Source organism: Grus americana, unplaced genomic scaffold (assembly GCF_028858705.1).
Source record: "Grus americana isolate bGruAme1 unplaced genomic scaffold, bGruAme1.mat scaffold_976, whole genome shotgun sequence".
Lineage (NCBI taxonomy): Eukaryota > Metazoa > Chordata > Aves > Gruiformes > Gruidae > Grus > Grus americana.
In genome coordinates this window covers 31,717-58,919 of record NW_026562155.1, presented here as the reverse complement: position 1 = coordinate 58,919, position 27,203 = coordinate 31,717, and the positions used below count along the sequence as shown (strand labels likewise).

Below are 27,203 nucleotides of genomic sequence, written 5' to 3'. Positions count from 1 at the left end.
AGGGAGGGGCGGCTGCACGTGGCGCCGCAGCCTCGGGGAGGGGGGGGACAGGGACACACGGACACGACACCCCCGACACCCCGGTGTCCGAACCCCCCCCCCCAGGAATGGCTGGAGACCCACGGCCGAGCCCTGGGGCACTTCGTGGCCGGGACGTGGCTGAAGCCGCCGGGACGGGGGACGCTGCAGTGCCGGGAGGCCGCCACGGGTATTGGGGGGGGGGTCAGGGGTCAAGGGTCAGGGGGTGTATGGGGGGGGGGCTAGGGGTCACGTCTGTGCTGTGTTTGTGTCCCCCCCCCCAAATTTTGCAGGGCGGCTGCTGGCGACGGTGCCGCGGGGGGAGGAGACCGACCTGGCGGCGGCCGTCGAGGCGGCGGTGACGGCGGCGACGCACTGGGGGGGGCTGGGGGGGCCCCGACGGGCCCAACGCCTGCAGCGGTGAGTCCCCATGACCTCCGACCCCTGACCTCAACCCCTAATAACCCTCCACCGCCCCCCCCCCCGCCACGGGACCTTTCCTTCCCCCCTGTCCCCTGTCTCCCCCCCCCGGGACCTTTCCGTCTCCCCTGTCCCCCCCCGGTGACCTGGTGTGACCACCCCTGCCCCCCGTGTCCGTGTCCCCCCCCGTCCCCGTCCCCGCAGGCTGGCGGCGGTGCTGGAACGGGGGGCCGCGGGGGTGGGGGCGGTGGCCGCGCTTTCGGGGGGGCGGCCGCTGTCCCAGACCCTCGGATCCGACCTGGAACTGGGGCTGCGGCTCCTACGGGCGCCAGCGGGGTGGGCGCAGCTCGGCCCCCCCGGCTTGGGTGACTGGGGACCCCTCGGTGAGTGCCACCCCCCCCCCCCCGGGACCCCTGGGGACCTCGTCACCCCCCCCCCCCAACCTCGTCGCTGCGTCCCCAGGGGTGGTGGCCGTCGTGACGTCGGGTCCCTGCTCCGTGGCCGCGCTGCTCTGGAAGCTGGGAGCCCTCTTGGCCATGGGTGAGTGGGGGCACCCCGGTTTCTGGGGGCGGGGGGGGGGGTCACACACACGACACGGGGACCCCCAGCGTCCTGGGGTGGGGTGGGGTGGGGGGGGTGTCCCAGACCCCCGGGGGACGCATCCGTCCCACGCAGGCAACGCGGCCGTGGTGCTGTCGCCGCCCGAGGTCGCGTTGGTGCCGTTGCTGGTGGCCGAGCTGAGCGGGGAGGGGGGGGCGCTGCCCCCCGGCGTGCTCAACGTGGTGACGGGGACCCCCGGCCTGCGCCGCGCCCTCCGCGCCCACCCCCGCGTCGCCGCCGTCACCTTCCTCGGCCTCCGACAGGTACCGGGGTGGGGGGGGTGTCCCCGTGTCCCCCCCCCCGCCATGTCACCACACAGGGGGTGGGGACGTGGCCGGGGGTCCCTGTGTCCTCACGTGCGTCGTGTCGTGTGTGTGTCCCCCCCCCCCGCAGGAAGAGGTGCAGGACGCGGTTTGGGGGTCCCCGTGGCAGGGACCGCGACTCGGGGTGACCTGGGGGGGTCGCGTCGTCGTCATCGTCCTCGAGTCGGCCGACCTGGACAGCGCGGCCGCGGCCATCGTGGGGAGCGTGGGGACCCCCCCTGCGCTGGTGAGCGGTGGGGGGAGCTTCTTTGGGGGGGCTGGGGGGTACCAGAGACTTTGGGGGGCTCCTGGGCAGAGGGGGAGAGATTGGGGGGTCCCTGATCCCCCCCCCCGCCCTTCCCGTGTCCCCAGTTCCCGTGGGGCGGCTGCGTGGTGCTGGCGCAGGAGGGGGTGGCGACACCCCTGGAACGACGCCTCCGCGACCGACTCGGGGGGCTGCGTGTCGGGGACCCCCTGAATCCCGGCACCGACGTGGGGCCGCTGCCCCCGACGGCCGCTCCCCCCGAGGGGCTGGCGCAGGCGGCGCGTGAGGAGGGGGCTGAGGTGAGGGGACGGCGCGGGGGATACGGGGGGGGGGGACATGGGGGGCTCGGGGTTGCGGGGGCCATGGGGATTGGGGGGGGTGGGGGGACACGGGGGGCTGGGGGGGTGGGGCAGGGGGACACACACGGGGGGTGGGGGGGGTGTTGGGGGACGGGGGGGGCATCCAAACGCCGCGGTGCCCCCTCGGGGGTTTTGGGGGTACTCGGACGCCGGGGTTTTTCTTTCGCCCAGGTTTTCCAGCCACCGGTGACGCTGCCCCCGGGGGGGCCCTTCTACCCCCCCACCCTGCTCACGGGGGTGGCCCCCGCCTCGCGCTGCCTTCGGGAGCCGGTGGGTGCCCCGGGAGGGGGTGGGGGGTGGGGGTGGGTGGGGGTGGAGGTCGGGGTCCGCTGACGTCGTGCGGGTGTCGCGTGTCGTGTCGTGTGTGTCCCCCCCCCCCGCCAGGCGCCGGTGCTGGTGCTGCTGCCCGTGCGCTCGCCGGGGGAGGCCGTCACCGTGACCTCGGGGCTGCCCCACGTGGCCGCCGGCGCCGTCTGGGCCCAGGACGTGACCCTCGCCCTCGACACGGCTGACAGGTGACCCTGACCTTTGACTCCTGACACCAACCCCCCCCCCCCATTTCTGACCTATGACCCTGATCCTCGCTCCTTCTGACCTCCGACCCTTGACCCCGCAGGCTGCCCCTGGGGCTGGTGTGGGTCAACGCGCTCGACCCACTGGACCCGACGGGGGGGGGGGCCGGGGCCGGCGCCAGCCTGGAGGTGGGTGGGGGGGGTGGGGTGGGTGGGGCGGGGGGGGGGGGGGGGAGGGGTCCTGTCCCGGTGCAGACGGGCCGTGCCCCCCCCCACCCCCCCCCCAGGCGCTGCGAGAGTTCGGGCGCCCCCCCTGGGACCCCCCCCGGGATGTGGGGAACAGACCTGGGACCCTCCTGGAGCTCAGGTAATGCCCCCACCCCCACCCTGCCACCCCTCAGCTTGGGGGGACCCCCCCCCAGCCGAACGCTCTGACCCCTGACCTCTGACCTCTGACCCTGCCAGCCCGGAACCGGTCCCAGGGGGGCCCGCAGCGGCCCCTGACATCGCTGCAGCCGTGGAGGCCGCCCGCCGCGTCGCCCTGGGGTGAGTGACATCATCCGAGGGGGGGGTGTGGTGTGCGTGTGTGTGTCGCACGCCCGGACGCCGGGATCCCCCGGGGGGGAGGGGTGTCGGGGGGGAGGGGTGTCGTCGTCCCCCCCCCTGCTCCCACGGCCCCTCCGCAGGTGGGGGCGGCTGTCGGGGGCGGCTCGTGCCCGGGTGCTGCGGGAGGCAGCGGCGGCGCTGGGGGGAGCCGGGACCGCGGGGCCCCCCCAAAAGGACGGCGGCGATGATGACGACGGCGGCGATGATGACGACGGGCGGCTGCGGGGGGCGCTGCTGCGGTGGGCGGTGCACGTGGAGCTGATGGGCGGGGCCGTGCAGGTGGGCGGGGCCGGGGTGGGAGGGGGCGGGGCTGGGTGGGAGGGGGGTGGAGCCTGATGGTCAAGCCCTGGGATTGGCTAAGGGGTAAGACAGGGGCGGGACCGGGCGCTGCAGGGGGCGGGACCGGGCGCTGCAGGGGGCGTGGCCAGGCAGCAGGGGGCGTGGCTAACAGTCTCCGGCAGGAGGTGCCCGGGGGGCGGGCCCTGGTGATGCGGAGGCCGCTGGGGGTGGTGGGCGTGGCCTGGAGCGGGCCACGCCCCCTGCGGCGCGCGCTGGAGCTTCTCCCCCCGGCGCTGGCGCTCGGCAACGGCCTCGTGGTGGTGGCGCCCCCAAGCGGCGTGGGCCCCGCTTTGCGCCTGCGGCAGGTGGGGACCCCCCCGAGACCCCAGGAACCCCCTGAGACCCCTACGACCCCCCCTGAGATCCCTGGAACCCCCCCAGGACCCCCCCCGAGACCTCCCCTGGGATCCCCAGGAACCCCCTGAGACCCCCAGGACCCCCCCCGGAACCCCCCCAAGACCCCCTGGGACCCCCCTGAGACCCCTGGGGCCCCCCCTGAGACCCCCAGGATCCCCCTGGGAGCCCCCCCGACCCCACAGGAACCCCCCCCACTTGTGAACCCCCATGGAACCCTCCACCAACCTCCCCGCGACCCCCTCGAAGCCGCTTGGAAATCCCCAGGGAGCCCCCCCCCGCCCCCCCCCCCCCCAGATCCCCCCCCCCATTAATTTCCTGGTGATGCTCCTGTGACTCCCCTGGGCTCCCCCCCCCCTTTCACTCTGTGACCCCCCCCTCAGCCCCCCCGTGACCTCCCCCAGCCCCCCCGTGACACCCCCCCCCCGTGCTCCCCTTCCCTCTGTCCCCAGGTGCTGGTGGCTGCGGGGCTCCCTGGGGGGGCCCTGACGGTGCTGCCGGGGGGGGCCGAGAACCACGGGGCGACGCTGGCGCGGCACCGCCCCGACGGACTGTGGCTCTGCGGGGGGGGCACGGTGAGTGATGGGGGGGCTGCGGGGGGGGGGGGCAGTGAGCCCCCCTTGGGGGGGTCCCCAGCAATGGAGGTGGGGGGGGGTGTCCCCCCAGCACGGGGATGTCCCCACCCTAGTAACCCCCCCCCCCCCCCCCGCCCAGGACCCTGACTGGGCATCGGTCGGGAGCGTCGCCCACGTGTGGGTCCCGGGGGGGATCCTGGGGGGGCCGGGGCAGGAGCCCCCCCCAGGCGCTGAGCAGGAATTGGAGCTTCGCTGCACCCGCCCCCGCTGCCTCTGCCTGCCGGCGGGGGGGCCGTGAACCCCCCGACCTCTGACCTCAATAAACACCCCCACCACCACCCCCCCCACCCCCAAATCTCCGCCCTGTGTCGTGTTTCTGCCCGTGAAAGGGTCACGGGGGGGGGGTGGTGGGGGGGGGGGGGCATGGGGTTCCCCCCGCGCCGGCAGGGGGCGCCCCGGCACGCGCGCGGCCGCTTGGGTCCCGTTTGGGCTCGAGGCAGCCGCGCCCTCGAGTTAGAGCGGGGGGGGGGGCGGGACACGCGTGTCCGTGGGGCAGAGGGGGACCGGGAAAGGACGGCGGGGGTCGCTCGGGGCGGGGGACACACACACACCACACACACACACACACACACACACACACACACACGGGACATACCTCGAGGCGGGGGGGGGGGGGGGGTGTCCCGGCCGCTCGTTCGGGGGAAAGGGGAGGGACCGGGACAACCGGGTGCCTTTTTTTTTGGGGGGGGGGTGTCCCCGCGGGAGGGGTTGGAGGTCCCCGGAGTTGGGAAGGGGGAGCCGAGACACCCCCCCATTCCCGCCCCCCCCCCCCCCCCCCCGTGTCCCTCCCGGTCCCGGCGCCGCTTTCGCTTTCGGCGGCGGCTCCGTTGCGACCCCGGGGGGGGTCCGGGTCCCCGCTCCCCCCCTCCCCTCGGCCGGCCCCGCCATGGACCCGGCCCTCCCCGGCTCCGCTCTGGTAAGTGGGGACCCCCCCGCTCTCTCCCCCCCCCCCCCCCGTGGCGCCCCCAGACCTCTCGCCCCCCCCTTCCCAGCTCTTCCCCCCCCCCCCCCGCTTCTCCCCCAGGCCCCCACGCCCCCCCCGCGAGACCCCCCCTCCCCCTCCCCCCCGGGACCTCCGATCCACCCCGGCGCCTCCCCCAGGTCCCCCCACCCCCCCGGTGCCCCCCCCAGGTCCCCCTCCTGCTCCTCCTGGCCGTGCCCCCCCCCGGCGGCTGCTGCTCCTTCGACTTCAACCCGGTCAGCAGCACCTTCAGCACCCACGTGGATGCCCTGGTGAGACCCCCCCCACGGGAAACACCCCCCCCCCCTCAAACGGGACCCCCTCAAACCCCTCTGGGACCCCAGAACCCCTCCCAGGACCCCCCCAAACCCCTGAGCCCCCCCCCCCCTCATGTCGATGTCCTGGTGAGAGACCCACAACACCCCCCCCCCCTCCCCAAACCCCCCCAACTTCCCCGGGACCCCCAAACTCCCCTGGGACCCCCAGGACCACCCCCCCCCCCCCAATTCCCTGAGCCCCCTCACTTCCCAGGGAAAGCCCCACCCTGGGTCCCCCCCCAAACCCCCCGACACCACCCCCCCCCCCCAAGATCCCCCCTGTCTCTCCGGGGGGACCCCTCAAGCCCCCCCCCCACGTCCCGCAGATCCCCAACCTGATCCTGGACTACCCCGTGGCCATGCCGAGCAACCTGGCGACGGTGAGCGACAGCCCCGGACCCCCCCTAACCCCCCCCCCCCTTCCGCCTGTGCCCCCCAACCCCCTGTGCCCCCCCCACCCTGTGTAACCCCCTCTGCCCCCCCAAGTCCCCTCCCGCACCCCCCCAACAGCCCCCCCCTTGCCCCTTCAAACTCCTGACCGGTGTCTCCCCAAACCCTGTGTGTGTCCCCCCCCCGTCCCCCGCCCCCCAGGACAGCCGCTGCTCCGACCTTTGGGGGCTGCACTTCGGGGCGGCGGCGCTGGCACGACTGGTGGGGGTTGCGGGGGGGGCGCTGGCCCCCCAACTCCGGGCCATCGCCGCTCACATTGCCTTCGTGGCCGAGTGCCACATCCACGTGAGTTTGGGGGGGCGGGGGGGGCTCTGAGGGGGTGAGGAGGAGCTGGGGAGGTTCTGGGGGGGGGCGGTCCTGAGAGCAGATTGGGATGGGTTGGGGGGGGCTTGGTGGGGGGGGGTGCTGGGGACCCTGTGGGAATATGGGGGGGGGCTCTGGGGGTCTTGGGGGGGGGGGGGCTCAGGGGACCCTGCAGGGGTCTGGGGGGGGGGTCTGGAGGGTTCAGGGGAACTCTGGGGGTCCTGGGGGAGCTCTGGGGCATTTCTGGGGTCCCCGGGGGGGGGGGTGGGGTCCCAGGGGATTTGGGGGCTCTTGTGATACCTGCCCCCCCCCCCCAGGACCCCCAGGGCTGCATCCGGCTGGAGACGGTGAACGTGTCGCAGCTGCTGGGAGCCCTCGTGCAGCACCTGGGGGGGCTGCAGGGCCGACCCCCCCACTTCCCTGGCTGCGCCCGCCTGCGCTGCCGCCCAGGTACCACCCCGGGACCCCCTTGGGGACCCCTAACCCTCAGGGGCTTCCTGACACCCCCCCCCGGGTGGGGGGGGCACTCCCCAGACCTTCCCCCTGCACCCATTCTCAGGCATTTGCTGCCCAGGGAACTCTCGGGACCCCCGCCCAAGGGACCCCCCCCAACCCCTTGGGGAGCCCCCTAAGTCCCCCAGGGGCTCTGTGCTCCATGGGGGTCTTCCCAGGACCCCCCCAAGCTCATGCGAGCTTCCTAGGACATCCCCCCCCCCCCCAAACGAGGGGATACCTCCCTGCAGCCCCCAGGACCCTCCAATCCTTGGGGGGACCCCCCCCCCAAAGCCCCCCACCCTGGATCCCTCTGACCCCCCCGTTTTCCTCCAGCCCCCCCGTTGACCACCCCTGCGGTACAACACGAGAGGACCGAAGGGTTCAAACCGGGTCCCCCCGCCCCCCCCATCCACGGACTGGTGCTGCTGGGGGGGCTGGGGGGGGCCCTGGGCCTGGCGGCGGTGGCCTGGGTGCTGTGGAGACGGCCCTGCGCCCAGGTGGGCACACGCCGGGGGTGCTGGGGAGGAAGGGGGCGGGGGGGGGGGGGCACTGGGACCAGTGCTCTGGGGCTGGGGGGGGGCCAGCGGGCACTGGGATGGGGGTACTGGGGGGTGCTGGGTGTGTGCGTGTCCCCCCCCTCAGCCTCCCCCCAGCCCTTGCAGGGGATCCCGGCATCGGAGCAGGATGGGACCTGAGCGGCTGAGAGCGGAGTCAGGGATGGAATCGGTACGGGGGGGGGTCACGGGGGGGGGTCACGGGGGGGGGGGGGCTGCCCAGGCGCCTGGGTCCTCACCCCCACCCCCCCCCCCACGCAGGGACGCTGGTGCCGCGGGATCGGGGCTGCTGGAGAGACGGGGACCCCCCCCTGGATCCCCCCCGGAGGCACGGAGGGACTCGGGGGTGGGGTGGGGGGCACAGGGGGACCCTCTGGGGGCCGTGACGGGGCCCCTCAGAGCCACAGAGAGACTGGGGGGGCCCCGGTCCCCCACGGCCACCCCACAGGGCCCATAAAGTTGATGCTGAGATGTTGGCTCTGAGCCTGGTTTGGGGGGAGGCGGGGGGGGGGCAGAGCCTGTAGCACCCCGTGCCCCCCCCCCCCAGTCCCCGGCGCCCCTTGTGCACCCCAAAATGGCAGTGCTGGGGGGGGGGGGGGAATCCCTGGGGCTCTGCAGCCCCAAACCCACCCAGACCCCCCCCCCCGTGGGAGCACAAAGCTGGGGGGGGGGTGCTCCCCGCAAACACTCTGCCATGGGCCGGGGCACCCACTAATGAGGCTGGGGGGGGGTGATTAGCGGGGGGGTGATTAGCGGGGGGGGTGATTAGCGGGGGGGGTGATTAGCGGGGGGGGTGATTAGCGGGGGGGGGCCCCCCCCCCGCCCTGATCCCACTGTCGCTGCGAGCGCTGGGACTGCGGAGAGACTGGGAGAACTGGGATGTGCTGGTGAAAGGCACAGGGAAACCGGGAGGAAACTGGGACGGGCTGGGAAAGGTGCAGCAGACTCGTCCGTGCCCAACGAGTTTTTATTGGGGTGGGGGTGTCTCACAACGGGGGGGGTCTGCGGTAGCACAGCTGGAGCTGGGGCCAGGCGGCCGCGCCGTGGGGCAGCCCCAGCCAGCGGCGTGGCGGGCGGCAGAGCAGGGCCAGCAGCACCAGCAGCGCCAGCAGCGCCAGCAGCGCCAGCGGCGGAGGCAGCCTGCCGGGAGGGACGGAATGTCGGGGGGGTGGTGGTGGTTGTGGGGGGCGGGGGGGTGCTTCGAGCCGATGGCGGCACCGGGGGTCCTGGCAGCGCTGCCTGCTGCGGGCAGGGGCTGCCTGCTCACGGCCCTACCTCTCGCCGCGGCCCGGGCGCTGCAGCGGTTTGGCCAACTCCTCGCCGTCCTGCGTCAGGGGTCTGGGTGCCGCTGCCTCCTCTTCCTCCCCCTGGGCAGAGCGATGAGACGGGGGTCAGCGGCCGTGACGCCCCCCCCCACCCCCAGGGTCCCCAGCCCCCCCCCCCCCCCCTTACCCAACGTGCCGCTTCGATCTCGGCGCCGAGCGGCTGCGCCGGGACGTCGGCCTCACTGAGCGGGCACCACGGCCACCTGCATGAGGAAGAGGAGGTGTGAGACGCTGCGAAGCAGTGCCCGAGGAGCGTGGGGGGGGGGGCCGCGCCGGGTAGGGGGGTGCGTGTGTGGGGGGCGTCAAGACCCTGCGGTGGGTTATAGCGACACGGAGAAGCCGTCGCCGGCAGGCTGGAAGCGCGGAGGGGTAGGAATCGGCCCCACGCGAGCCCTGAGGGAAGCCGCAGCCGGCGGCACCGGGCTACCGCGCCCCGCCGCAGAGGCACGTGGCCATGGGTGCTGGCTGCCGCGCGGCCCCGTCTCGCGGCAGCGTTACTGGCGTGGCGGCAGAGCGAGATCCGGCAGGTGGTTGCAGGGCGGAGGCCGCGGTGCCCCCGAGCACCTCCTGCCGCGACACGCCACGGCACGCTGACGGCGGCCTTGCGGCGAGGGTCCCCCGGATGCCTGGCTCTGCCAGAGTGGGGGGTGCTGCGGGCAGAGGTGCGTCCTTCCCTTTTGCCAGTCCCGGTTTTCACCGTTTGCCCCTTTTTTACCCCAATCCCCCCCCCAACAACTTCTCAAGGCTTTCGGAGCTGGGCTGCCACGGGTAGCGGGGATGCCGCGCAACGCGCCCCGGGTGTTTCCTATCACCGGGAGTTGGAGCCGGGCTCACGTGCCACGCATCCCTCCCGGCCCGGCAGAGGCGGCGACATACACGGCCCAGGCGTCCTGCATCCGGCCCAGCTGCTCGCGGAGCCGCGTCGTCTCTTGCCGCAGCTCCTGGGGAAGAGGAGGGTTTTTTTTTCAGACACCGCGCGGTTTTCGCGCCACGGGTCGCCGGCGCGGCTGCTGGGCGCTGCACCTTCCCCGCAGCCCCCCCGTCCCGGGAGACGATGGGGTGTTTGGATGGCGCCTGCACCCCGCGCCACCGCACCCCTCTCCCGCTGCGGCAGGGAGCTGTGGCCCCCGACCCCCCGTGTCCCCCCCTCCCTGGGGAAGGCGGCCACCTTGGGGCTCTGCCTGCGGCCCGGGGGCTCTGGCTCTGGCATGGGGGGCCAGGAGGGGTCTGGGGGGGGGGGGGAGCTGCAGCCCCCCCTCGGCCGGGGAGCATGACGGGGCTGGGTACGCCGTACCTGCACCGCCCTGTCATACTCCTCCAGCGCCACCGTCAGCTCCTCCACCCGCCGCCCCGCCTGCGGAACAGGGGTCGGTGAGGTGACGCGGGGCCTGGGGGGGCTCCGGCCGTGGGATGGGGGTGGGGTGGGGGGGCTGCGGGGCGGCCTAAGGGCTGACGTGGCGGCGGCAGTGCCCAGAGCCGTGCTGTCCTCGGGCAACGCTCACCTGGGCGAGGGCGACGTCCCGGGAGGAGAGGAGTGCCGTGCAGCGGCGGAGCTGGGCCTGGGCAGAGGTGAAGAGCCCGCGTTAGGCAAGGCGCGTGTCGGCGGCTGTGCCGCGGCACGGTGGCGGAAAGGACGGGGCTGCCCAAGGACGGGCAGCACCTGACCCTCTGGTGTGCCGGGGCGTTTGCCGTCAGGATGGGAGACAGTCACCCGCCTCGTTAGTGCTTAACGAAGCGCTTGGCATCGGGCCAGGCGGCGTGCCCATCGCTGTTTACCTCCAGGTCGGTCGTCTCGGCTGCCAGTGCCCGGATCCGCTCCCTCAGCCCGTGGCTCTCAGCGAGCAGCTGCTGATTCTGCTCGGGGCAAAAGGGGCCGGTGTTCACCGCGAACCCCGGCGCTGCCGGGATAACTGCCCTTCCCCGCAGCCCCCAGCGACGTCCTCACCTCCTCCTGGAGGCCGTCGGCTCGCAAGCACAGGCACCGCTGCTCCTTTTCCTGGGGAGGGAAGGCGCGGGGGTTCTGAGCCGCTTCCCCACGTGCCGGCTTGGCACCTCGGCGGCGGTCGGGTGCTCGCTGGGAGCGATGAGGCCGGGCCTCTCACCATCTGGTGTGCCTGCCGGCGGAGCTCGCCGTTCTCCTCCTCCAGCCCTTTCGCCACGGCCTTCAGGTCCTCCAGCTCCTCGGCGGCAGCTCGGGCCTGCTCCAGCGCTTGCTGGCTGCTACCGGAGACAGCCGGACATTGGCACGCTCCCCCGGAGCCCGGCAGCCCCAACCGTCCCCAGGGATCCGCCAACAAGAGGGTGGCCGCCTGCCCAGGCCCCACGCTGGCGCCGCACCATCGCAACTGAGCCTTCAGCTGCGTCGTCTCCTCGGCCAGGCGGGCGATGAGCTCTTCGGCCGACTCGGCATCCTGCTGCAACTTGGCGTTCTGGGTGGCGAGTTGCTCGGCACGGCTGCGCAGGCCGGCGGTTTCAGTGCTGCGGGAGTGGGATGCGCTGGGGTCGGCGCAGAGCGTGGCCAGGACCGGCGTTATGTCCCCGGCGAGCCGGCACTTACGGGCTCGCGATGTCTGCGTTGCCGCCGTCGCCCTCGAGCTGCGCAGCTGTCGGGGCTGCGTGTCCTTCCCCCGCTGCAGGACAGTCACAAGGGGATTTTGGGGCTGTGCCGCGCCCCTGCCAGCAGCCCTGGGCTCTTTCCCGATGCTGTCGATGTCTGTCCGTCTGTCTGCCCCTTCGCTGTCTGTCAGGAGGGCCCAGGGCCGGCAGCACCAAAACAGTTTCCCCAGGTTTCAAAGTTACCAGGCTCCTGCTGATGCCACACCTGCGAGCCAGCGCCCACGTACCTCCACAAACCCCGTCACCGGCGCAGCAGCCCGTGCGCTGTGACCTGGCCGCTCTCTCCGGCAGGAAGGAGGCGATGGCTGCTGGTCTCACTGTGGCCGTGGCCGCGCCATGGTTCCAGCAACCCCACTCCACCGGGCACCGATTTCCCCCCCCTCTCCCTTCCCTTGACGCCTTCTAGTGCCAACACCCACCCGCCAGCACTAGGCCGAGGTCACCTGCTGCCGCGTCCCGCTCCTCGGCGAGCTGCGAGCCCCTGGGGAGATGGGAACCGTTGGTTGCACCGGCTGGTACAGAAGGAACCACGTTCCGGCCCCGGTTCCCTGCCACTGACCCCTCCTGCCGGCACGATGCGATCCACTCCCTCATGATGGCGTTGAAGGTGGGCAGGTCCAGCGCCGTGCCCGCTGCCTCTGGGTCCAGCATGCGGTGCAACGCCTGCAGCTGGCCTTCCTCGCCGCTCTGCCCTGTCACCTTCTCCAGGTACTCGACCACCCCCTGCGCCGTCACCGTCCCTGCGCCACAGGGTGGGGTGTCGGGCTGCAGGGACGCCCCCTCCCTCACCCGTGGCTGGTGACCGGCTCCACGCGCGATCCCCCGGAGCAGCATCCGGAGTGGGACTGGGAAAGGGCCGCGCTATGGGGAGAGTGTGGGGCAAGAGGAAGTGTGTGTGTGGGGGGTGTTGGCATGGAGGCGGCTTTGGGCCCCCGAAGGCCTCCTCGTCCCTGGGTGGAAGCAGGCCTCGAGCGGCAGGGTTTTTCCGGCTGCCTCGCGCGTGGCGGAGCTGGGTTAACCACAGGACGAGCCTTTGAAAGCACCTTGAAGCCGTATCCGGAGCTGTGCTCTCTCCCCCCCGCCCTCGCTCCCCTACACCGGCCCCTCGCTACCTGTCTGCTCGGGGTCACAGACGGCGAAGGTGCGGTTGAGGACGAACTCCTCGGAGCAGCGGCTCTCGCCCTGGCGCGTGGCCGCGCTGCCCCTGACTGCTGGGGCCGGGGAGGGGAATGGGAGAGGTTATGGAGGGACCCGTCTCCTCGCCCCTCTCCCCGGTCCCTCGCATCACCTGCCAGCCGGAGCGGGTGGGCTGCCGACCGGAACCCACTTCGTGAGGGGTCCTGCGGGGTCTCTACCTCCACCGCCGGTGGAGCGGCCTCCATAGGGGGGGCAGCGGGGCCAGGTGTGGGGGATGAGGGGGTCGGGGATCCCTCCGCAGCCATCGAGCTGGAGATGGGGGTCGGGGAGGTTCTCGGGGGGGGTCCCCGCTGCTCTGGGGCACGGACGGGGGTTCCGTCCTCACAGGGAGGGGCGGGGCTGGGCGCGAGCCGTTCCCGCCCAGGGAGAGAGAGGGGGCGGGGCTGTGCGCGAGCCGTTCCCGCCCAGAGAGAGGGAGGGAGGTGGAGAGAGGGGGCGGGGCTGTGCGCGAGCCGTTCCCGCCCAGAGAGAGGGAGGGAGGTGGAGAGAGGGGGCGGGGCAGGTCGCGAGCCGTTCCCGCCCAGAGGGGGCGGGGCAGGTCGCGAGCCGTTCCCGCCGCGGTTGCGCTCCAGGCGGGCGGCAGTCGGACGGCGGCGGGTCCCGCTTCCCCCCCCCCCCCCCCGCCCCGTTCCCGTCCCGGCTCCTGGTGCTGCTTCCAGCTGGTTTTATTGTCGGGGAGCCGAGGGAGAACAGAGACTCGGGAGCCCCGCGGTTTTTGTGTGTGTGTGCGTGTACACACGTGTGCGTGTATACACGTGTGTGCGTGTATACACGTGTGTGCGTGTATACATGTGTGTGCCCCCCCGCCCCGGCCCGCCCCCCCCCCTCAGAGCCCCCGCAGCAGTTTCTCGTAGTCGGGGTCCAGGTTCCTGACCAGGAACATCGACAGCATCAGCAGACAGAGCTGGGGGAAAGGGTAAGACGCTGCCCCACGGCTGCTCCACACCCCCCAAACCTCCCCGTATCCCCCCACGCTGCCCCCCCCCCCCCCCGTGAACTACCCCACCCCCTCAATACCCCCACGGCCCACGCAGCCCCAACCCCCCCCTCAGGGCAGACCCCCCCCCTACCTCCAGCAGGCCGATGCCCAGGCAGACTCCCACGACGGTGACCAGGTTTTCGGCCAGCCAGCCCTGGACGCTCTCAGCGCAGCCCTGCCAGGAGGCGTTGACAACCAGGGGGCCACTGAGACGCCCCCCCAGGCCACCAGCCCCCTTGCTCTGCGCTCCCCCAAAGCTCCAGGACACCCCCCCAGTCATCCCCAGTCCCTCGTGCCGAGCCCCCCGCACTGCGCCCATCGTGCCTCACCATGGGGAAGATGTCCTGGGGGGCAGCCGTGGGGCAGCGGCCGTGCGGCAGTGCCAGGCGGGACTTGTGGGTGCTGTTGGGTGCTGGTGCCTCGAGGCAGGAGCAGGCGATGGCCCCGTCCCCGGGGGAGCCGTCGGGGTCGTTCCAGTCCTGGGGTCCGTTCCAGCCACAGCACCTGAGCTGGGGGCAGGCAGTCAGTGGGGCAGCTGTGGGGCAGCTGTGGGGCAGCTGTGGGACTGGGGTCCCCCTGGGCCGTGTGTATGTGTGGGGGTCTCACCTGTTGCTGGACAGCGTCCCAGCTCTCGTAGGGGTCCTTGGGTGGACCCTGGGCCGGGTACCCCTGGATCAGCTCCTGCACGTAGGTGGCCACCTTGGTGGCCAGCTGCGGGGGGGGGTGTGTGTGTGTGAGCACAGTGCCCCATGGCTGCAGCGTCACCCCACGGCACCAGCGTCCCGCCCACGGCCCTACGCCACAACCGCCAGCGCCCCCGGTAATGCCGCACTCACAGTGATGCGCTGCGTGTAGACGATGACCCCCACCGTAATCTGGGCAGCAAAGAGCAGCAGCAGGATCCCGAAGTACTGGGGGGGGGGGGGGGGGGGGGATAGGAAGGTGGGGGTCAGCTGGAGCCCTCGCCCCCCAGCCCCACAGCACCAGGGGAGTGCAGAGGGGTGGGTGCAGTCCCCCTGCTTCCCCACAAACACAGGATGTGGTGGGACCACGTGGCTCTGCAGCCACCCCAGGAAGTTGCAGCAGAACCCCCCGCTTCCCGGCGGGCCCCCCCCCCCCCCCCAGGCACCCCCCACTCACCAGCAGCAGCATGGCCTTGATCTCCTTGAGGGCACCCAGGCACCCCAGGAAGCCCAGCAGCATCGTCACGATGCCGACCCCAGAGAAGGCGTAGGACCAGACCTGCAGGCTGTACAGCGGCGACCCTGGGAGACGTGGGGGTCAGGGTGCCCCATGGCTCGGGGGTGCCCCACAGTTTGGGGTGCCCCATGCCTCGGGGGTCCCTTACCCAACACAGCGGCAAAGCTCTGCCGGTCGAAGAGGATCCAGAGGCCAAAGGCGACGAGGAGACTGCCCAGGGCCTGGGGGGGGGCCGGGGGGAGCCCCGGCCCAGGTCAGCAAAGTGTGTGGGGGGGGGGGCTCCAGGGGTGCTCTGGGGCCTGCCTGGCCCCACAGACCCCAAGAGATCGTTGGTCCCCAACCAGCCCCCCCCCCCCCAAAGCATGGCTGGTCCCCCTGCACCCCCACATCTCCCCAGCCCCATGTCCCCTCCTACACCCCACGTCTCCCCAGCCCCGTGTCCCTCCGCACCTCCAAGTCCCCTCTGCGCCCCATGTCCCTTCAGCCCTCCTGTGCCCCCCCCCCCATCTTCCCCCTACCCCCCACCCCACTCACGAAAAAGAAGAGGTTGAAGAGGAAGAGGAAGCACTTGGTGAAGCCGAGGCAGCTTTTGGGGTTCATATCTGCACCCAGGAGGGGGGCACGGGGGTCAGCGTCCACCCGGGGCCCGATCCGACCCCTTCGTGGGTGCAAAGCGCCACCGACCCCCCCCCCCTCCCCCGGGCCCTCGAGCACCTGCGGCGGCGTCTCCCGTGGGCGGCCCCGTCCCCGGCTCCGAATCGGGGCAGGAAGCACTCGGGGCGGAGGAAGCTCCACGGGGGCGCGTCCCGCGTGGGGCGGCATCGGGGCCGGGATCGGGCCGCTCCGCACCCCCCCCCAGGACGGGACCCCCATCAGCCGCGACCCCCATCAGCCGCTCCGGGAAGGTTTAAAAAGCCATTGCGACCCCCGCCCGGACCACACCCCCTACCCCCCCCCCGCATCTCCCGGGGGTCCCACGCAAGCAGAGGGGATGGTGGGGGCGGTAGCCATGGTGAAGGGGATGCACCGGGGATCCCCAGCCCGGGGTTTTGGGGCGGCCCCCCGGGGGGGGCGGCGGCGGCAGCGGGGGGGGGGGGTCCGGGAGAGACGCCTGTGGGCGGCCCGTCCCGTCCCCGCCCGTCCCGGCTGATGCAACCGGCCGTGGCACGCCGGACCCCGGGTGAGTGGGGCTGGGGGGGCTACAAGGGGCTGGGGGGCTACAAGGGGCTGGGGGGGGCTGCATGGCTGGGGGGAGGTGCAGGGGGTGCATGGCTGGGGGGCTGCAGGGGCTGGGGGGGGGCTACAAGGGGCTGGGGGGGGGCTACAAGGGGCTGGGGGGTGCACGGCTGGGGGGGGTTGGAAGGGGCTGGGGGGGGCTGCCTGATCACGAGGGTCCTCCCGCAGCCGTGGGTGGTCCGTGTTTCTGCTAATGAGGAGCCACAGCAGGTTTCGGGGCTCGCACAGGGCCGGCACACTCGCACACGGGCCCGCCGGCCGCTCTCGTTGCACGCACGTGGGTGCGCGCGCGCACGGCTGCCGCTCTGCTCCGGCGTGCCGCGCCACGCGTGTGCGAGGTCCCGCAGGTCACGGGCGCGTGTCGCGGCCCCCCCGCCATGCAGAAAGCCCAGCCGGTGCTGGGGGGGGACGCTGGGCCCCTCCAGGAGGAGCCACCCCCCCGCCCCGCCTGGACCAGTAAAGCCCAGTACATACTGGCCCAACTGGGTTTCTCCGTGGGGCTGGGCAACGTCTGGCGCTTCCCCTACCTCTGCCACCAGAACGGAGGCGGTAAGTACTTGGGGGTCCCGCACCCCCAAACCTCCCGTGTGTGTGTGTGTGTCCCCTCACCCTCCCATGTGCCCCCTCCCAAACCCCACCCCAGGTGCCTTCCTCCTGCTCTACCTGCTGCTCCTCTTCCTCCTGGGCATCCCCCTGCTCTTCCTGGAGCTGGCGGCCGGGCAGTGCCTGCGCCAGGGCAGCGTCGGCGTCTGGAGAAGCATCAGTCCCCGCCTGGCTGGCATCGGGCTGGCCAGCTGCCTGGTACGGGGCTGCGGGGGGGTTCGGGGGGGGGGTCTGGGCACCGCAGGGGGATCAGGGCACCCTGGGTGGATGCGGCGCTGGGGGGGTCCCAGGGTACCGCCGTGGGACGGGTGGCATGGGGGGGGGGGGTGTCCCTGGGTACCGGCTGATGTGCCCCCCCCCCCTTGCCCCCCCCGTTAAGGTGTGTGTGTACGTGGCGCTGTACTACAACGTGATCATCGCCTGGAGCCTCCTCTACCTCGCCCGCTCCTTCCAGCACCCCCTGCCCTGGGAGAGCTGCCCCAGTGCCGGCCCCAACCACACAGGTGGGGGTCCCCAGGGAGTTTGGGGGGGGGGGGGCGGTTCTTGGGGCACCCCGGCGCTGCCATGACCTGCTCCGTGTCTGTCGTGTCCGTCCCCCCCCCAGAACCCGAGTGTGCCCTGAGCTCGCCCACCACCTACTTCTGGTACCGGCAGACGCTGGACGTCACCCCTGAGATGGGGGTGGGCGGGGGGCTGCAGCCCACCCTGGTGGGGGGGCTGCTGGGGGCCTGGGCCCTGGTGGGGGCCTCCCTGCTCAAGGGCATCAAGTCCTCGGGAAAGGTGGGTGACGCGGCCCCGTGTTGGTGGGGGGCTGCTGGAGCCGGGGAGGGGGGCACAGGGTTGGGGAGGGGGAGATGAGTCGTGCCGGGGGGGGTGCTGGAGGTTTGGGAGGGTCCTGTACTGGGGTGGGGGGGGCTCTGGGGTGCATGGCGTGGGGGGGGACAGGTAGTGCTGGGGGGTGCGTGGCACCGGAGAGGTGGAGGATTTGGGGTGCTGTTGGCCCCATGGGTCGGGCAGAGCTGGGGGGTCCCAGTGCCCCCAGGGGTGCAGGGGTCTCCGTGGGTCAGGCAGAGCTGGGGGGGTCCCGGCACCCCCAGGGGCTCGGGGGTCCCGCTTGCCCTGTGGGTCACGGGGGTCCCTGCAGGTGCTGTACGTCAGCACCCTCTTCCCCTACCTCGTCCTCTTCTGCCTCCTGGTCCGGGGGCTGCTGCTCGAGGGGGCCCCCGAGGGCGTCCGCATCATGTTCACCCCCAAGGCGTCGGCGTGGGGCACGGGTCAGGCCTGGCGGCAAGCGGCCACGCAAGTCTTCTTCGCGTTGGGGCTGGGCTTCGGCAGCGTCATCGCCTACGCCAGCTACGGCGCGCGCCGCAGCAACTGCCACCGCGACGCCGTGCTGGTGGCCGGCCTCAACGCCCTCACCTCCCTCCTGGCCACCCTCGTCGTCTTCGCCGTCCTGGGCGCCCGCGCCACCCGCCGCACGTGGCAATGCCTCCGCAGGTGGGGGGGGGTGCCTCACGGTTGGGGTCCCTGCACGGAGATGGGGTCCCACCGCGCCTGGGTGTTGTGCCCGGTGCACCGGCCCTGTGTCGGCGTCCCCCTCATCTTGTTCCGCCCCGCCCCCTGCCCAGGAACGCAGAGCTGGTGGCGCAGGCGCTGGCGGCAGGGGGGTTGCCCGAGACCGCCCGGCCCCCCGGGAACCTCACAGCCCTGCCGGCCCCCCAGTACAGCGCCTGGCTGCGGGGGCTGCCCCCGGCGCTGAGGGACACCCTGGGTGTCACCGACTGCCGCCTGGAGGAGGAGATGAACAAGGTGATGCCGGGTCCCTAAAACCGTCCCCCATCCCCAACCCTGTCCCACATCCCCCCCCGGCTGGTGGCACAGCAGGGACAAGCCCCCCCCCCCCCATCTGATAGAGGGGTCCCCCCGCACCAGTCCCCATCCCAAAACAGGGGGGAGGGTCCTGACTCGCACCCTCCTCACCTCAGGGGGTGGAAGGCCCGGGCCTGGCCTTCATCGTCTTCACGGAGACACTGACGTTGCTGCCGGCGGCACCGCTCTGGTCGTCCCTCTTCTTCCTCATGCTGCTGGGGCTGGGGCTGAGCACCATGTTGGGCACCACCCAGGCCGTCCTCACACCTCTGCTCGACGCCTTCCCCGTCCTGCACCGCCGCCGCGCTCTGCTCACCGGTATGGCTGCGGAGAGGACGACAATAATGGATGGATGGGGTGACAGGGATGGCAGGGAGCCCCCCTCCAACCCACTGCTCTGCTCTTCCAGTGCTGTGTTGTGCCGGGGGCTTCGTGCTGGGGCTGCCCTTTGCCCAGCGCTCTGGCAGTTACTTGGTGGCTGCCTTCGATGACTACGTGGCCACGCTGCCGCTGCTGGCCGTGGGCGCCTGCGAGGCCGTGGCTGTGGCCTGGGTCTACGGGGCTGAGAGGTGAGGGGGTGGGGGGCGAAATCCCTTGCCCACAGCCAAGACCCTCCTCCCAAAAACTGCCCCGTGGGCCCCCCCCTGACCTGCCCGCCCCATCCCTCAGGTTTCTGGCTACCATCTGGGAGGTGACAGGCCACCGGCCGTGGCGGCTCTACGGGCCCCTGTGGCGCTTTGGTAGCCTAGGGGCCATGGTGGCCCTGCTGGGGGCCAGCCTGGGACAGCTGGCCCTGCGCCCCCCCACCTACCAGGCCTGGGACCGCACCACGGTGAGACCCCAAGCCGCGACCCCCCCCCCCCCCACCTGCCGGCCCCCCGACCCGTGGCCAGGGCCCCTGTCTCCTGAGAACTACCCGTGCACCCCGAGACCTCCCCAGCCCCTTTGCAGCCACACAGCCCCCACGCCCCGAGTCCTCCCCTGCCCCTTCGCGGCCGGCCCCCCTCCAAGGGAGCCCCCAGCCCCCTCTGACCGTCCTCCCTGCAGGCGATGTCATGGCGGCGGCCATACCCGCCCTGGGCCCTGGCCCTCACCCTGGGGCTGATGGCGGTGGCCGTGCTGCCTATCCCCGTCGTTGCCCTGCGCCGGGTGCTCAGGCCACCCCGGGACCCCCCGGGGCCGCGGGACCGGGACCAGGAGGAGAAGGAAGAGGAGGAGGAGGAGAAGGAGGAGAAGGAGAGTGCGGCCGACCTGGCCCCTACTGCCACCCTGGACTCCGCCTCACTGCCTGGATGAGCGGGAAGGCACCCCATTGGAGGACGGCGAGGAACTCTGCTTTCCGATTGGCCACGCTGCCTGAGGCGGGAGAGGCGCCTATTGGCGATTCGGGGGAGGGAGGGAAGGAGCCTCGGGGAAGGGGGTATGCTTCCCCTCCCCACCCCCCTCCCCGCTCCGCGTTGCCATGGGGACGCTCGGCGGCCATGTTGGAGCGGGGCAATAAAGGACCTGGAAGAGGCGAATCGGAGCGGAGTCCTGAGGGGCGGGGCGACGGGGGGGCGGAGCCTGAGCCTCACCCTCGCTGCTGCCTGCTTAAAAAGACCGAGCGGTAGAGGGCGCTGACTTACGTCACCCTCATGCCTGTCACGTGGCGGGCACTGTCGCGTGACTTTGCCCCGCCTCCCTCCCCTCCCCTCCCTCCCCTCCCACGTGACCAAGTGCGGTCGGCAACCGCTCCCCCCCCCAAAAACCACCCGCGGCTGGTGTCACGTGACGCCGGTGTCCCTGACCACGTGGTGCAGGCGGCGATGGCGGCGGCGGCTGCGGCCCAGCGGGGCGGCGGGGGCAGCGGGGGCGGCGGCGGCGGCGGCGGCGGGGGCGGTGGAGAGGCTGGGGGCGGTTCCGGCGGCCGAGAGCCTGACCCGCCCCCGGGGGCCGGTGGTGAGTAAGGTGGTGGTGGGGGGGAGACCGGTGGGATCCCCGCGGCTCCGGGTCCGGGTCCGGTTCCGGTTCCAGGGCCAGGCTCGGGCCCGGTATGGGAGGGCGCGGCCTGTGCGTTCCGGGTGTCGCCCGGGGCCGGTCCCCTTTTCCTCCGGGTCAGCGCCCCCCTCTCTGCAGGGGCTTCGTCGGACCAGATCATGCGGACGGGTGCGATCCTGCTGCGGGGGTGAGTGGGGGGGGCCGGGCCGGGGAGGACCCGGGGGCGGGGGGGGTGTTGTGTTTGTGTCCCGTGTCCCGTCCCCCCGTCCCCCCGTCCCCCCCCCCGCCTCAGGCGGCCACCCAGAGCTCCGGGGGTCCCCTCCTGCCCTTTCCCAGGTTCATCCGGGACCGAGTGGAACACTGCGGGGACGCTCAGGTGGTGGCCCTGAGCCGGGCGGAACTGGGGGGGCCGCAGCCCATCAGCCCCGACACCAAACGCCTCAGCGAGTGTCTGCGCCGCATCGGGGACGAGCTCGACAGCAACACGGAGCTGCAGAGGTGAGTGAGGAGGGGGGGGGGGACACAGGGACGGGGGGGTCCCCGGTACCCCCCCCCCCTCTGCTCACCGGCCCTGCCAACGCCCCCCCCTCTCTCTCCTTCCCCAGGATGATCGAGCAGGTGGGGTGCCATGCCCCCAAGGAACTCTTCTTCCGTGTGGCTGCGGACATGTTTGCTGACGGCACCTTCAACTGGGGCCGCGTCGTCGCCCTGTTCTACTTTGCCTGCAAGCTGGTGCTGAAGGTGGGCCCCGTACCCCTTTCCCTGTGCGTGTGTGTGTGTGTATCGGGTCAGCGTCTGGCCCCCCCCCCCCACTCCAGCCCCTTCCTGATCTCCCCCCCCCCCATCTCTGCAGGCACTGTGCACCAAGGTCCCCGAGCTGGTCCAAACCATCCTGGGCTGGACCATGGAGTACATGCGGGAGCACGTGCTGGCCTGGATCCAGGCGCAGGGAGGATGGGTGAGTCCCTGAACCCCCCCCCCCCCCCCCTGAGCCCTTCTTTGGGGGTGTCAGGCTGAGCCCCATTTCGGCCCCCCCACCCCTTTTCCCCAGCATGGGTGGCTCGCGTTGCTTTTCTTGATGCTTTGACTGTGTCACCCCGCAAATCCTGCTGGACCAGGGGGAAGGGTGGGTCCCCCCGTGACACCCCCATTGCCCCTCACCCCAACTCCTGCCTGCTGCCCCCCCCCACCCCCATAACCCCTGTTGCGCTTCGCTCCGATGCGTTTTCTGCCACGGGGAGGGGACCCAGCTGTCCGGTTCTGCCTTGGGTGGGGGGACGGGACACGGGACACGGGGGGGACGGGACACAGAACCCTGACACGTGACTGACACCCCCTCCTTTCCCCAGGAAGGGCTGCTCTCTTACTTCGGCACCCCGACCTGGCAGACCATCACCATCTTCGCCGCCGGCGTCCTCACGGCCTCGCTCACCATCTGGAAGATGTCATAGACTTGATTGGGGGGGGGGGGGCTGCAGCCTGACCCCCCCCCCCCCCACCTTACCCCCCCCTCCCCTTCTCCCCAGGACTGGCCCCTGCCGGCAGGGATGGTGCTGACCCCCCCTCCAGCCCCTTGGGTGCTGTGCCTTCCAGGAGGGAAGGGGGCTTTTTAACGAACAGGACTTTGTTAGGACTCGCCCTGAACTTTTGGGGGGGGTGCGGTGGGCTGAGCTGGGGGGGGATCCTTCCCCCCCACCCCCCAGACATTCCCCCAGCAGTGGGTGAAAGTGCCCGGGGGGGCTACAGCCAGAACCCCGCTGAATTTGGGGGGGGGGGTAGGGTGGGTGGTCACCCATTTCACCCTCCCCCCTTGCCCCCCCAGTCCCGGTGCTGGGGTGTCCCCCCCCCCCCTTGCCCCTGACACCCAGGGATGGGTGGCTGCAGCCCCCAACGCAGCCCCGATTGCGGGACTCGTGGTGCTTTGGGTGGGTCCTGCGGATGGGTGGGCTCTGACACCCCAAAAATGGGGCTGGGGGGGGGGGGGGGCACGTGGGGTGGGGAGGGCTGCAGCCGTGACTGAAGGTCGGGTATTTATTGGGGGGGGGGCTCCCTGCCCTGAGAAACTCCCCCCCCCCCCCCCAGGTGCAATACCCCCCTCCCTGGTGGCTCTCAGGGTGTGTGTTGGGGGGCGTACCCCCTGTTTACACTCCCTTCCTCCCCCCCTCCCCCCAAGTTTCGGGGGTCCCCACTTTGCAATCAGCGTCCCCAAGGAACTGCCCTGCGGCGGGGGCGGAGCGACCTCCCTCAACCCCCCCACTTGGTGCTCTTTGGGGTGATGTCATGAAACGATGATATCATGGGGGGAGCCCTCCCTCTGGTGGGGGGGGGGCGGGGCATGCCTTCCCCCCGCCTTTCGTTTTATTCCCCCCCCCCCTTTTTTTTTCTTTTTTGTACATTTTTTTTGTATCTTGGGTATTTCGATGTCTGGAAATAAAGGGGAAACGGAGCTTCGTGTCGGGGGGAGGCCGTCAGCGCCCCCCCTCCACCCTGTACTCTGGCTGTTGCGACCCCCCCCCCCCCCGGTGTGTCCCCCCCCCAACCCCCTTGGGGACCCCCAAAGGAATTGGGGAGCCCTAAAGGAATGTCGCTGTGCCACCCTGCTTTGCCCCACCCCATGGCGCGGGGGGGGGGGACACGGGGGACGGGACACCCGGCTGGCCCTGTGGGTCCTGGGGTGCAGGATGGAGGAACGGGAGAGTGGGGGGCTCCTGGAGATCCCATGGGGGGCAGGTATGGGGGGGGTGGGCAGGGCGGGGGGGATCTGTGTGTGGCAGGGCGGGGGCACTTTCACTTTTGCTTTAGGCATGGCGGAGGGGGTGGGGGGTGGAGCTGGACACCTGGGTCCTTTCTGGGGGGGTCCGGGAAGGGCAGGGGGCATCTGTGGGGCTGCGTGAGGGTCCCCCCCACCCCCTTTTTTCTCCTCTGTCCCCCCCCCCCCCACCTCCCCAGGCACCGAGAGTATCTCCTGCATCGTGCGGATCGGGGCCGCCCTGCTCCGGGGGTGAGTCAAGGGGTTCCCCTGCCTTTTGGGGAGGGGGGGGGGGGCTGTGGGCTGCCCCCCACCTCCCACCCCCTCCCCAGCTTTGTCCTTTCCCTGCTGGAGCAGGACACGGGCTTGCCCCGGCGCGTTCCCCCCCAGGAACTGGGGGGCGAAGTAGAGGACGAGACCGCCGTGAGCTCGTTGTGCGCGGCCGTCCTCTGTATTTGGGGACACCTGAGCCAGGACCCCGAGATGGACAGGTGAGACACCCCCACTGCCCCCCCCCCCCCCCCAAAACCACTCCGGCCTCACCGCTACCCCCCCCCCCCCCCCAATTCCTCATGCTCCTAGCTTGGTGGGGGCCCTGGCCGGCTGCCCCCCGTTACCCGCCTTGGCTGGGGTCTCGGAGCAGCTTTTCCAGGACGGCATCAACTGGGGGCGAGTCGTCGTCTTCTTCTACTTCACCTATCGGGTGGTCCGGCAGGTGGGCACCAAAACCTGGGGGGGGGGGGGAAAGTGGGGGGGCACGCAGGTGCCTGGGAAGGGCACCCAGACGCTGGGGTGTCTGGAGAGAGTAGGGTGGAGGGGGGGGGTCAATGGGGTCTTTGGGGGGGTCAATGGGGTCTTTGGGGGGGGTCAATGCAGTCTTTGGGGGCAGTGGGGTCTTTTGGGGGGGTCAATGTGGTCTTTGGGGTCAGTGGGGTCTTTGGGGAGGTCACTGCGGTCTTTGGGGGGTTCAATGCAGTCTTTGGGGGCAGTGGGGTCTTTCGGGGGGGTCACTGCGGTCTTTGGAGTCACTGTGGTCTTTTGGGGGGGTCAATGCAGTCTTTGGGGGCAGTGGGGCTTGGAAACCTGGGTCTGGGGGGGTGTGTGCGTGTGTGACATCCAGCCCCCGCCCCGTGGGGGTCCCCCAGTTCTCTGGGTAGCCGTGGGTGGTGGGGTGGGTGTCCGACGCCCGGGTCCCCGCAGGCGCTGTGGGGTGACCACCCTGTCCGGACCATCCTCGACTGGGCCGTATCCTTCCTGCAGCGGCATCTCTCCGCCTGGATCCAGCGCCAGGGGGGCTGGGTGAGCGTGGGGGGGGTTAACCCAATGTTGGGGGTGTATATGTGGCACCCCCCCCCACTGACCCCCCCCCCCCCCTTTCTGTCCTTGCAGGGCTCCATCCTCAGCTACAGCCCCCTGCAGCCCCCCCGTGCCATGGGGAGCCCCGAGAAGTAAAGGATGGAGCTGGTCCCTGGGGGGGTGGGGGGGTGCTGGCCCCCCAATCCCTCCCCCCTCCGGTTTCTGGAGCAACGGAAACCCCGACTCAGCACCTCCACGGGGCCAAGTTCCTCTTTTATGGCCCCCCAGGGCTGAATCAGCTCCTTTGCCCCCCCCAATAACCTCCGTTCATTAAATTCCAGTTAACGAGCGGTTGCAACCTCAGCAGCCAGGTCAGGACCAGGACTGACCCCCCCCCCCCCCAAACCACCCCCCACCCCCCAAGGTCTGCACCCCACCGATCTCCCCCAGCCCTCCCCCAGCCTGGAATGGGGGGGGGGGGGAAATCCTTGGGGCCCCCCCCCACCCTTGGGGCCCCCCAACTGCCCTCAGCCCCCCCCCCCCCCCAGCCTTGTGTCCCCCCCCCCCCCCCCGCTTCTCTTGGGGCGCACGCGGGGTCGGACCCGTCCTGCGCAGTCATGCTGACTCGCACCCCGTGACGAACGGGGACAAGGGCCAAGGCCACCCCACCCTGCCCGGATGCCTGGGGCCTTCCCAGGGGGCCGGGGGGGGGAACACACACAGCACACGACACAATGACACCCACTGGGTGCCCAGGTCCCTTCCCCAGCCTAAGGACAGGCCCCCCAGGGAGTGACATGGCGGGGAGGGAGGGGGGGGGGGGGCCCTTTCCCCGCCTACCGGTAGCGGGATATAAACCTCCGCGGGGGCTTTGTGCGGGCAGAGCCGCGTTCTCGCTTCAACAGTGCTTGAACGGAACCGGCCCGCTCCCGCCCCACCGCCCGCCCGTCCGTCTGTCTGTCCGTCCATCCCGCCGCTCCGTCCTCCCGCCATGGAATCCCAGATCCGCCAAAACTACCACCGCGACTGCGAGGCCGCCGTCAACCGTATGGCCAACATGGAGCTCCACGCTTCCTACGTCTACCTCTCCATGGTAAGGTCCTGGGGACACCCTCCTCGCCCCCCCCCCAAAACTGCACTCCCCCCCCCACCCCCTGAGGGTCTCGGGATCCCCCCTGCACCCCGGGGCCCCCCCTGCACCCCGGGGCCCCCCTGCCCCAAGCCGATCGACACCGGTTTTGGTGGGGGTGGTGCCGCCTGCGAGGGCACGATAAGGGGAGGGTGGCAGGGAAGGTTTTGGGGGGGGGGTCCTTGTTAGAGTTGGGGGGGGCGGGTCGGGGGGGGCACCTTGGGATGGGGGGGGGGGCTTCCTGGGGGCGCCCGCCCTGACTTCCGATCCCACAGGCCTTCTACTTCGAGCGAGACGATGTGGCGCTGCCTCGGCTGGGACGTTTCTTCCTGGCGCAGTCACACGAGGAGCGGGAACACGCCGAGGGGCTGCTGCGTTTCCAGACGCGCCGCGGCGGCCGCGTGTTGCTGCATGACGTCAAGGTGGGGTGTATGGGGGGGGGGGGAATGGGGCTATGGTGGGGTGTCTGGGCTGTCCAACCTGGGTTGCACGGGGGATGTGACAGTCCCTGTGTGTCCCCCCCCTCACCCCACTTTGCAGAAGCCGGAGCAGGACACTTGGGGCTCGGCGCTGGAGGCGGTGGAGGCGGCGTTGCAGCTGGAGAAGTCGGTGAACCAGGCGCTGCTGGACCTGCACCGCCTGGCCACCGAGAAGGGGGACCCCCATGTGAGTCACCCTCTGCCCCCCCCCCCCAAATCCCCCCGCAGGGTCTGTCTCCTGAGATGCTGCTTGAGGTGGTGGTGGTGGGGGGGTGTGTGTGTCCCCCGTCCTTGCGGGGGGGGGGGGGGGTCTGCTCCTGCGTTCAGGGGTCCTTGGCCTCGTTCCCTGCCTCTCCAGGATCTCCGCCTGGACCTGCTGCCCTTTTCCCTTAGGATCCCTGGCTGTCCCTGTCCCCCCGAGGTCTCCCCCAGCCCTCCCACCTCTGTCCCTGCCCTGCAGAGCCCCCCCCCCCCCGCCCGCCCCCAGCCCTGGTTGATGCCCTTCTGCTCCTGTCCCCACAGCTCTGTGACTTCCTCGAGTCCCACTACCTGGACGAGCAGGTGAAGGCCATCAAGGTGCTGGGGGACCACATCACCAACCTGCGACGCCTGGCCGGGGGGCCGGGGGGGGCCCCAAGCGGCCTCGGCGAGTACCTTTTCGACCGCCTCAGCCTGGAAGAGCGCAGCTGAACCCCCGCAACGGGCGGCTCCCTGGGACCCTCCCCTCCCAGGACCCCCCCTCTCCACCAGACCCTGTAACCCCCCTGCCCCATTCAAGGGGGCTCACCTGCTGGGGGTCTCCTCCCCCAGCATGACTCCAATAAAGGGTCTGCCCTTGTTCCCCCCCCCCCCCACCTCCATCTTGTCTCCTTTGAATACCTCCCGGGGGGTCCCGCTTCCCCCCACCCAGTTCTCTGAGGGCTGGCTTGGGGGGTGGGGGTGTGTGTCACATCTGTCATGGGGGGGGGGTGTCGGGGCACTGGCCAGCCCCCCCTGGCTGTGGGGGGTGACCCTGGGGTGACACAAGGAGGGGAAGCTGGAAGATGGACGAACGGATG

General features: G+C 71.7%; 7 protein-coding genes and 1 long non-coding RNA gene across 21 annotated transcripts; 5 read left to right on the top strand and 3 right to left on the bottom strand.

The window, feature by feature from the left end:
- Nucleotides 1–51: 51 nt before the first annotated feature.
- On the top strand, nucleotides 52–7,954 carry LOC129201346 (aldehyde dehydrogenase family 16 member A1-like; the record flags this gene model as incomplete). The annotated part of the gene is made up of 22 exons (XM_054812464.1): nucleotides 52–208; nucleotides 312–438; nucleotides 643–821; nucleotides 901–978; nucleotides 1,114–1,301; nucleotides 1,432–1,587; nucleotides 1,713–1,904; nucleotides 2,136–2,234; nucleotides 2,349–2,479; nucleotides 2,581–2,665; nucleotides 2,764–2,843; nucleotides 2,942–3,022; nucleotides 3,163–3,361; nucleotides 3,544–3,726; nucleotides 4,228–4,350; nucleotides 5,542–5,643; nucleotides 6,015–6,068; nucleotides 6,280–6,423; nucleotides 6,759–6,891; nucleotides 7,270–7,433; nucleotides 7,590–7,662; nucleotides 7,752–7,954. Coding segments are annotated over 21 exons (2,697 nt in total), but the record flags the coding sequence as incomplete, so codon positions are not given.
- A 496-nt stretch (nucleotides 7,955–8,450) lies between these two features.
- KASH5 (KASH domain containing 5) lies at nucleotides 8,451–12,931 on the bottom strand. Of its 10 annotated transcripts, none has more exons than XM_054812482.1 (14): nucleotides 12,720–12,931; nucleotides 12,544–12,642; nucleotides 11,851–12,171; nucleotides 11,373–11,445; nucleotides 11,153–11,293; nucleotides 10,918–11,035; nucleotides 10,761–10,811; nucleotides 10,592–10,669; nucleotides 10,318–10,374; nucleotides 10,110–10,169; nucleotides 9,650–9,756; nucleotides 8,943–9,018; nucleotides 8,766–8,857; nucleotides 8,451–8,630 (listed from the first exon to the last, which is right to left on the bottom strand). In XM_054812482.1, the coding sequence occupies exons 1-14, from the start codon at nucleotides 12,871–12,873 to the stop codon at nucleotides 8,477–8,479; spliced, it is 1,581 nt and encodes a 526-aa protein (XP_054668457.1). In that variant the 5' UTR covers nucleotides 12,874–12,931; the 3' UTR covers nucleotides 8,451–8,476. The 10 variants fall into 10 exon arrangements, with proteins under 10 accessions (XP_054668457.1, XP_054668458.1, XP_054668454.1 ...); XM_054812483.1 differs by having other exon boundaries at nucleotides 10,918–11,032; XM_054812479.1 differs by having other exon boundaries at nucleotides 10,918–11,293; nucleotides 11,851–11,912; nucleotides 11,991–12,171.
- A 355-nt stretch (nucleotides 12,932–13,286) lies between these two features.
- Nucleotides 13,287–16,212, bottom strand: CD37 (CD37 molecule). Of its 3 annotated transcripts, none has more exons than XM_054812468.1 (9): nucleotides 16,188–16,212; nucleotides 15,342–15,409; nucleotides 14,956–15,028; nucleotides 14,748–14,872; nucleotides 14,444–14,518; nucleotides 14,214–14,318; nucleotides 13,937–14,116; nucleotides 13,699–13,782; nucleotides 13,287–13,532 (listed from the first exon to the last, which is right to left on the bottom strand). In XM_054812468.1, the coding sequence occupies exons 2-9, from the start codon at nucleotides 15,405–15,407 to the stop codon at nucleotides 13,455–13,457; spliced, it is 786 nt and encodes a 261-aa protein (XP_054668443.1). In that variant the 5' UTR covers nucleotides 15,408–15,409; nucleotides 16,188–16,212; the 3' UTR covers nucleotides 13,287–13,454. The 3 variants fall into 3 exon arrangements, 2 of the variants coding, with proteins under 2 accessions (XP_054668443.1, XP_054668442.1); XM_054812467.1 differs by lacking the exon at nucleotides 16,188–16,212 and adding an exon at nucleotides 15,522–15,842; XR_008575375.1 differs by lacking the exon at nucleotides 16,188–16,212 and adding an exon at nucleotides 15,522–15,842 and having other exon boundaries at nucleotides 13,467–13,532; nucleotides 13,937–14,111.
- Nucleotides 15,893–20,030, top strand: LOC129201347 (sodium-dependent neutral amino acid transporter B(0)AT2-like). Of its 2 annotated transcripts, XM_054812465.1 has the most exons (11): nucleotides 15,893–15,987; nucleotides 16,212–16,592; nucleotides 16,687–16,844; nucleotides 17,026–17,149; nucleotides 17,251–17,426; nucleotides 17,791–18,143; nucleotides 18,275–18,455; nucleotides 18,632–18,833; nucleotides 18,925–19,084; nucleotides 19,185–19,347; nucleotides 19,563–20,030. In XM_054812465.1, the coding sequence occupies exons 2-11, from the start codon at nucleotides 16,421–16,423 to the stop codon at nucleotides 19,809–19,811; spliced, it is 1,938 nt and encodes a 645-aa protein (XP_054668440.1). In that variant the 5' UTR covers nucleotides 15,893–15,987; nucleotides 16,212–16,420; the 3' UTR covers nucleotides 19,812–20,030. The 2 variants fall into 2 exon arrangements, with proteins under 2 accessions (XP_054668440.1, XP_054668441.1); XM_054812466.1 differs by lacking the exon at nucleotides 19,185–19,347.
- LOC129201353 (uncharacterized) lies at nucleotides 16,686–20,132 on the bottom strand. The gene is made up of 5 exons (XR_008575376.1): nucleotides 20,022–20,132; nucleotides 18,627–18,839; nucleotides 18,066–18,173; nucleotides 17,821–17,927; nucleotides 16,686–16,792 (listed from the first exon to the last, which is right to left on the bottom strand). It is a non-coding gene; the product is annotated as an uncharacterized LOC129201353 (long non-coding RNA).
- A 17-nt stretch (nucleotides 20,133–20,149) lies between these two features.
- Nucleotides 20,150–22,997, top strand: LOC129201351 (apoptosis regulator BAX-like). The gene is made up of 6 exons (XM_054812471.1): nucleotides 20,150–20,453; nucleotides 20,631–20,679; nucleotides 20,829–20,990; nucleotides 21,098–21,233; nucleotides 21,346–21,450; nucleotides 21,842–22,997. The coding sequence occupies exons 1-6, from the start codon at nucleotides 20,150–20,152 to the stop codon at nucleotides 21,941–21,943; spliced, it is 858 nt and encodes a 285-aa protein (XP_054668446.1). The 3' UTR covers nucleotides 21,944–22,997.
- An 18-nt stretch (nucleotides 22,998–23,015) lies between these two features.
- Nucleotides 23,016–24,885, top strand: LOC129201350 (apoptosis regulator BAX-like). 2 transcript variants are annotated; one of them, XM_054812469.1, is made up of 6 exons: nucleotides 23,016–23,222; nucleotides 23,442–23,493; nucleotides 23,574–23,732; nucleotides 23,824–23,956; nucleotides 24,442–24,540; nucleotides 24,631–24,885. In XM_054812469.1, the coding sequence occupies exons 1-6, from the start codon at nucleotides 23,174–23,176 to the stop codon at nucleotides 24,691–24,693; spliced, it is 555 nt and encodes a 184-aa protein (XP_054668444.1). In that variant the 5' UTR covers nucleotides 23,016–23,173; the 3' UTR covers nucleotides 24,694–24,885. The 2 variants fall into 2 exon arrangements, with proteins under 2 accessions (XP_054668444.1, XP_054668445.1); XM_054812470.1 differs by having other exon boundaries at nucleotides 23,017–23,222; nucleotides 23,599–23,732.
- A 522-nt stretch (nucleotides 24,886–25,407) lies between these two features.
- Nucleotides 25,408–26,999, top strand: LOC129201352 (ferritin heavy chain A-like). The gene is made up of 4 exons (XM_054812473.1): nucleotides 25,408–25,630; nucleotides 25,942–26,088; nucleotides 26,207–26,332; nucleotides 26,668–26,999. The coding sequence occupies exons 1-4, from the start codon at nucleotides 25,529–25,531 to the stop codon at nucleotides 26,833–26,835; spliced, it is 543 nt and encodes a 180-aa protein (XP_054668448.1). The 5' UTR covers nucleotides 25,408–25,528; the 3' UTR covers nucleotides 26,836–26,999.
- Nucleotides 27,000–27,203: the final 204 nt, after the last annotated feature.

Coding starts and splice junctions, on each gene's coding strand:
- LOC129201351 (XM_054812471.1), top strand. CDS start 20,150: ATGCCTGTCACGTGGCGGGCACTGTCGCGTGACTTTGCCCCGCCTCCC. Junction 20,680..20,828: donor GGTGCGATCCTGCTGCGGGG/GTGAGTGGGGGG, acceptor GCCCTTTCCCAG/GTTCATCCGGGACCGAGTGG. Junction 21,451..21,841: donor TCCAGGCGCAGGGAGGATGG/GTGAGTCCCTGA, acceptor TCCTTTCCCCAG/GAAGGGCTGCTCTCTTACTT.
- KASH5 (XM_054812474.1), bottom strand. CDS start 12,873: ATGGCTGCGGAGGGATCCCCGACCCCCTCATCCCCCACACCTGGCCCC. Junction 11,294..11,372: donor AACGCAGACATCGCGAGCCC/GTAAGTGCCGGC, acceptor CCACTCCCGCAG/CACTGAAACCGCCGGCCTGC. Junction 10,170..10,317: donor GGGACGTCGCCCTCGCCCAG/GTGAGCGTTGCC, acceptor CCTGTTCCGCAG/GCGGGGCGGCGGGTGGAGGA.
- LOC129201352 (XM_054812473.1), top strand. CDS start 25,529: ATGGAATCCCAGATCCGCCAAAACTACCACCGCGACTGCGAGGCCGCC. Junction 25,631..25,941: donor CCTACGTCTACCTCTCCATG/GTAAGGTCCTGG, acceptor CCGATCCCACAG/GCCTTCTACTTCGAGCGAGA. Junction 26,333..26,667: donor CCGAGAAGGGGGACCCCCAT/GTGAGTCACCCT, acceptor CTGTCCCCACAG/CTCTGTGACTTCCTCGAGTC.
- LOC129201347 (XM_054812465.1), top strand. CDS start 16,421: ATGCAGAAAGCCCAGCCGGTGCTGGGGGGGGACGCTGGGCCCCTCCAG. Junction 19,085..19,184: donor TGGGTCTACGGGGCTGAGAG/GTGAGGGGGTGG, acceptor CCCATCCCTCAG/GTTTCTGGCTACCATCTGGG. Junction 19,348..19,562: donor AGGCCTGGGACCGCACCACG/GTGAGACCCCAA, acceptor TCCTCCCTGCAG/GCGATGTCATGGCGGCGGCC.
- CD37 (XM_054812467.1), bottom strand. CDS start 15,696: ATGGGGGTCGCGGCTGATGGGGGTCCCGTCCTGGGGGGGGGTGCGGAG. Junction 15,410..15,521: donor CACGGGAGACGCCGCCGCAG/GTGCTCGAGGGC, acceptor TCCTGGGTGCAG/ATATGAACCCCAAAAGCTGC. Junction 15,029..15,341: donor TCTTCAACCTCTTCTTTTTC/GTGAGTGGGGTG, acceptor GCCCCCCCCCAG/GCCCTGGGCAGTCTCCTCGT.
- LOC129201350 (XM_054812470.1), top strand. CDS start 23,074: ATGTCGCTGTGCCACCCTGCTTTGCCCCACCCCATGGCGCGGGGGGGG. Junction 23,494..23,598: donor GGGGCCGCCCTGCTCCGGGG/GTGAGTCAAGGG, acceptor CTGCTGGAGCAG/GACACGGGCTTGCCCCGGCG. Junction 23,957..24,441: donor CCTATCGGGTGGTCCGGCAG/GTGGGCACCAAA, acceptor GGGTCCCCGCAG/GCGCTGTGGGGTGACCACCC.